Source organism: Gymnoscopelus braueri (assembly GCF_963280865.1).
Source record: "Gymnoscopelus braueri genome assembly, chromosome: 6".
Lineage (NCBI taxonomy): Eukaryota > Metazoa > Chordata > Actinopteri > Myctophiformes > Myctophidae > Gymnoscopelus > Gymnoscopelus braueri.
In genome coordinates this window covers 26,143,239-26,149,238 of record NC_137607.1, presented here as the reverse complement: position 1 = coordinate 26,149,238, position 6,000 = coordinate 26,143,239, and the positions used below count along the sequence as shown (strand labels likewise).

At 39.5% G+C, this 6,000-nt stretch overlaps 1 protein-coding gene across 1 annotated transcript; it reads right to left on the bottom strand.

The window, feature by feature from the left end:
• Positions 1-1,468: 1,468 nt before the first annotated feature.
• Positions 1,469-3,229, bottom strand: insl5a (insulin-like 5a; the record flags this gene model as incomplete). Its single annotated transcript, XM_080430872.1, has 2 exons — positions 1,469-1,614; positions 3,055-3,229. 2 exons carry the CDS (start codon positions 3,227-3,229, stop codon positions 1,469-1,471), a joined length of 321 nt encoding a protein of 106 aa, XP_080286998.1.
• Positions 3,230-6,000: the final 2,771 nt, after the last annotated feature.

Sequence of the window (6,000 nt, the reverse complement as noted above, 5' to 3'; positions counted from 1 at the left end):
AATGACCATTTAAAAAGATTTCCAAAAGTTTCCCAAGAAGAAAATGTTTTAAGCCAATCTACAAGTTCACAACACGCCACCATGCGACACGTTGTGTGCTTGTAGATATGCTATTTTTGCCGCACAGCACCATCATGCAAGGAAGTATACTATAGGGCTCAAGTAGTTAACCCATTAAAACCAGGGAGGCGTCTTTGTCATTTCCGATTTTAGCGTTGGCTAAACATTTTTTGAAAAATCTAGAAAAATGTTTATTCCAAAATTAATGTATTACTATTAATTATAATGAATTAAAAAGTTTGAGAACTACTGATTACAAGGCATTCGTAGATGGCCTGAGGCCTTAATGGGTTAAAGCAATTCCTGCCTGTGGTAGAGCAGGTGTGTATTGCTAACTGGCTGTCCCATGCTGTAAGTGTAAAGGGAGGGCCTCTACGACTGGACTGTAATGACATGTTGCACCGCCTGTCTGAGTGACCTGTGTTAATGTTGACAAGAGCAGGGAGTGTGTTTGTGTGTGTGCTATACGCCAGAAAAAGCTTTTGGTTCTGTACCCGTTAAATCTCAAAACACGTGCAAGCTGTTTGTACAGTAACAATGCTAAGATGAATTGAGAAACTTAGTTTGCTTCTTTCCAAAACCAATAAAAGTTATAACTGGACCGGTGTATGGAGTTGTTTTCACTAATTTATATGTAGGAATAATCCAAATGTGCCCCAGGATTGTTGAAATTATTACATGTTATGCATTATGTGAAATGTATGTAAATGTGCATTGCACGTAATGTAAATTTGAGTACAAAGATGTCACACAGGCTATATGCAAGACCGTTTATTAAACTAAACTTGCAAAAATAATACAATGTAATTCAGATTTCTTAGGAATAGATCAAAAAAAGAAATGGAAACATTTTCAGCTATTTGACTATGGCTACTGGAGAGTTCTTTCAAAACTGGCCTCTCTGGCCAGAACATTTATTGGTGTTTGTGTTTGCTGAAAATAGTATGGAGATAGCGTTGAAGTAGCACTCCTGAGTTTCACATTCATCCCTTGATGATGATGCTCTGAATATACTATAGCTGTGGTTCTAAACCTGCCTAGACACATTTATAACTATAGACACTTAAGGGAGGTTGCACAGAATGCACACACCCCTACTGCTGCAAAACTCCAGAACTGTGCTCACTCAAGTCGAGATAAAAACTCTGTTAAAGGTATTCAAATAAATTAGCAGTGGTGGGGTTGAACACAAAGACTTTACTTTTTACATTTGTACCAGCATTGACATTCAGAATTGGAATTGTGATTATAGTATGCTAAGACGGGAGGAAAAAACAAAACAAGATTTTCATTTTCATTTTCATTATGGTAATTGTCAAATGGAGCGACCCCTTACGGGTCCATTTGGTTACATTTGTACACTCTCAGAGTTAAATTATAAGAGGATAAGAGGGACGGAGAGCGGGTCTCAGCAGAGGAAGGCGAGGTCACTCTTCCGACAGCCCACCTGGCAGCACAGGGTGGTCAGCACGTTATTCATGTCTCGTCTGGCCAACTCGGACCCCAAGCCGCTGCTTGGACTCTCTAGGCTGCTCTGCTCTCCTGTAGTTACACCTGACAACCAGACAACACATCATGAGTATACCTCAGGAAAACTCATTATTACACACATTTCCTACAGCAAATGTCCAGCTTTTCCATTTACTGAGTCAAAAGAGAAAAGATTTATTAGTGGAATTGGATGTAATAAATGTTTTTGGAAACGGCTAGTTATCAAAACATAACGTGCAAAATTATGCATGACCCAAAATTGTCTTCACTATTGATGTCGTGAATTTGCGTCCGTGTTATCTGTACAGTATGTCTGTCATGTCTAATCGAGCCAGAGGCCCATCTTTCCATTAAATAAGGAAACTCCAAATGACGGAACAGTCAGCTGACGGCTATTTGTCTTCTGCACTGTCTGCTAACTGTTTCTAATCGGCATGGCTGATCGACTAACTGAGTTTGTGTGGTATGCTATTAGTGCGTGTATATGCAGGGAGAACAGACTGCTCTCTGTCATAATTCATAGCTAATGATCTGATGCAGTGTGTGGGGGTTCCTTGTGGCAGTGATTCCCAACATGTGGGCCGAGGATATTACAAGTGGGCCCTGAAATAATTGGCAAAAAAAATAATGTTTTTTATGAGAAAATAACATTAATACTAAAACATTAATGTCAAAGAAATTGTATTTGTTTTCTTTAAAATACAGATTTTTTTTTCATTGTGATACAGATAAATAGGAACTTAAAGTAGTCCTTTGAGATTTTCAAATGGGCCCTGATCCAAACAAGGTTGGGAACCACTGTCTTATGGCCTTAATTTTGCTCTTAACTAGAGTGCAATGTCCCTGCACCCGAGCAGCTGCCTGTCTGAACACCCAGTGCAGACAGTGGTCTCATTTCTACTACGTTACCAGTCAATGCTCCTTCATTAAATGTCCTCTGCCTTTAGCAGTGCTGTGAGACTGAGAAGGTACAGAGTCACAGCGCTGACAAACCACAGATCATTGACTCACAAACATGTCACCGGCATCAGGCCATTCTGAGCAAAACAAATATATATATATATATATATATACATATATATATATAAAAAAACATGTTTTTTTTGTATGTTACACAAGTCCTAAGTGTTTTAAATACATGAAAGCATTAGAAAATCTTAAACTATATTAACTGTATATTTTTTACTGAGTGTAAAAATGTACCCCTTTACAATTTTGCAGTGTTGTTAGCTTAAACGAAAGGTTAAAAGAAGAACTTGGTATATGTACATCCTATAATATAACACATGATGCATGACTAAATATTAAAGATGGATTTTATTGCATTCTATGAAATGTAAGGCATCCACAAATCAAATATTATTATTTAGCTCTATTATGTTCAAAAGATGAGCATTAATTATTTTGCTCAAATATTTAACTAGTGCCGCCTGTATTCCAAGTCAAAGAGTTCATGTACGATATACAGTATATATTGTCTATCTGACTAAATAGTTGACTCACCATCCATGTCTGTTTCACTGAGCACTCTTCTCCAGCGGGAGCCTCCACAGGTATAGACCACCGCCCTCAGGAACTCTCGTCCACACAACTTGACTGCTGTGACCTGATCTGCTGTAACCTGGTTCACACCCAGCACCACACACAACACCAGGGGCAGCACCACTAATGAACGCATGCTGGAGTTCCCTGGCTAAGATTGTATGTGGATATCTGTCAGACTGTCAAGTCTTTTTGTTGGTTTTTGGCGCGCTCGCTGGTCCGACCAGAACAAGACAGCTGTTCAACTCCGTCTCCGTCTGTTCTTGTTCTGTAGATATTCTTCTCAGTTGCTTGCTTACTGTTCTGTCTTCAGGTGTTGCCTGGTCTTTGATCCACTGCCTGCATGTACTGCAATATATACCCTCCACTTCTCTGCTCATCAGCGTCCGAGACTCTTTCCACACACAATACCTCCTCCTCAATAGCACTTGGCCCATCCGTGCCACCCCCCCCTACACACACACACACACACACACACACACACACACACACACACACACACACACACACACACACACACACACACACACACACACACACACACACACACACACACAGACACAGAAAAACAGCCTGCACTTACAGGCAAATCATTTTATGTTTCCGGCCATCACTGCTATGCTATCTCATTTTTTTTAGAGTGACTATGCCATCAGGCTTTTACAACCTCAGCGGACAATCACATTATACGTCAGGTGAAGCGAAGGGTAGTCTCCTCGTCCTCCCCATGAGTACACGGTTTAACAGCATGATTACACTGACCTTTCATGTAATGCATGGATAATTATGTCATGTGTGGTGATTCCCTCTACAGCCAACCAGATGATTCATCTGTTTACAATAGGTTGACAGCCTGGCCATCATAGCCCCATAACAGCAGTTTGTGCCATGTATTGGAGGGAAACGGTCAATGTTTTCAATCCATCTCGCAGGTCATTAAGGTGATGATGGTGTTGATGTGATATTCACTGTGACATGTCAGTGCATCCATTATGGGTGGAGGCCCCACTTTTACAGGCTATGGAAAATATTGTGTTTATTAGGACATGCTTCGCTGGTTCATGCTGTGATAATATGTAGAAAATAGTGACTATGATATTATCACTGGTTTCTAGTGGGGGTGGGGGAGGCTATTTTCAAAATGGAGAAATGTTTTGGGATTAAATGGTTAAGGATGGAGCATAACCTATCCTCTCCCTCTGTTACTCAGGGTAACAAGTGCAGTCATTATTGATACAGTACGTCTAATCTGGTTCTTTAAATAGAAAGTAATTGTCAGGCGCTGTGTCTCTATTGATAGTGTAAATATATCTTAGAGTGGACCCTCTTCATTTCCAGGGTCACATTTTACTCTTGAGCTACTTCTGGTAAGCCTATTCCTCAGCCTTCTAGCTAAATATGGCATGACAGTGAAAGACCTGATACTTTTAAGTATCCAATTAATGCATTTGTACTTCCTGAATCAAAATGTATTGTTAAGCCGAAAAAATATATTTAAACTAGAAAAAGTGCTCCTCGGAGCACAGGTCTCCACCAGGTCAGGTAGGTTATTGTGGGCCAGCAATGTTCGGAATTCGCCAATCAGAATGAAATATGAAAAATCTGACGGAACCATCTTAATCACTTGACTATAGAGATAATGTGTACAGATTTGCATGATGTTGGGACAAAATTCGTAGGAGTAATATAAAAAAGAAAAGTGTTGCAAAAATCAGCCTCCTGGTGGCGCTATAATAGGGCAATGTTAAAAGGGTGACATTTGTTCCTCAACGTAGTGCGAATGTGCGTGCAAAGTTTCACCGCAATCGGACGCTGCGTTCATGATTTGCTGCATTTTGTTCAAAACGGGCCACTCCTACGAACTTCAGATGTCAATCTTAGCCAATCAGAATGGAATATGAAAAATCAAAATGATCCGTCTTGATCAAATGACTATAGAGATCTATTAGTGTACCTATTTGCGTGAAATTTGGATACAATCTGAACGCTTAATATTAAATTATTTTTTTTACATAAGTCGGCCTCCTGGTGGCGCTATAAAAGGCAGATGTTAAAAATGCAGGTCAAAGGTTTTTCCTTGGCCTCTAGAGCGCGCATACAAAGTTTTACACAGATCGGTGCAAAGCAGTTATATGTAAAAACACAAATCGGCCTGTTATAGGCATTTCTTCCTCGGCCTAGTGAGATCGTGCGTGAAAAAATTCACGGAAATTGCACGCTGTGTTCATGATTTGAGGCATTTCGTTCAAAACGGAGTACTCCTGCAAACTTTGGAAGCCAATTTTAGCCAATCAGGATGGATTATGAAAAATCTGAAAGACCCGTTTTGTTTAATGACATACATAGTATCTCATTGTAATGACATACAATGAGATACTATGTACCGATGAGCTATTTTGTTTGCTTAATACAACATTGAATGGGACCTTTGACACCAAAAGCTTTAGGACAGCATAGCTTTACATAATTTATCTGACAATGTTTGATTGCCTATATTGGTTCCTTTAAATATCTTTGTCTGACTACAAACTGAACATTCTGTTAGGAGGCAGTGGGTGTTATTGAGCCCCTGTTGAACAAATCTCCACTGAAAACTCTCTGCCTCTGCCAAGCCTAATAATGCATTGTACAGCATATTTATTTGCGTTGTATTACTTCGTTTTCTTAGCTGAAAGTATTTATCACATAAACTGCTTCTTAAGGGCCTTTTTATCCCTTAGATCTAAGACTGACTTTGTATTTGCATTTAAATATCAGGACTGAAACAAGTTGACTCACAAGTTGAATTTCCCTTCCAGCAAAAATATATTTCACCTATTCATAGCAGTCCTACGCTTTTCATACCCATTCAAATTGTCCATACTGTTTTTTACAGGCTTTTCAGACTAGACTAGAATCCTTAAATCA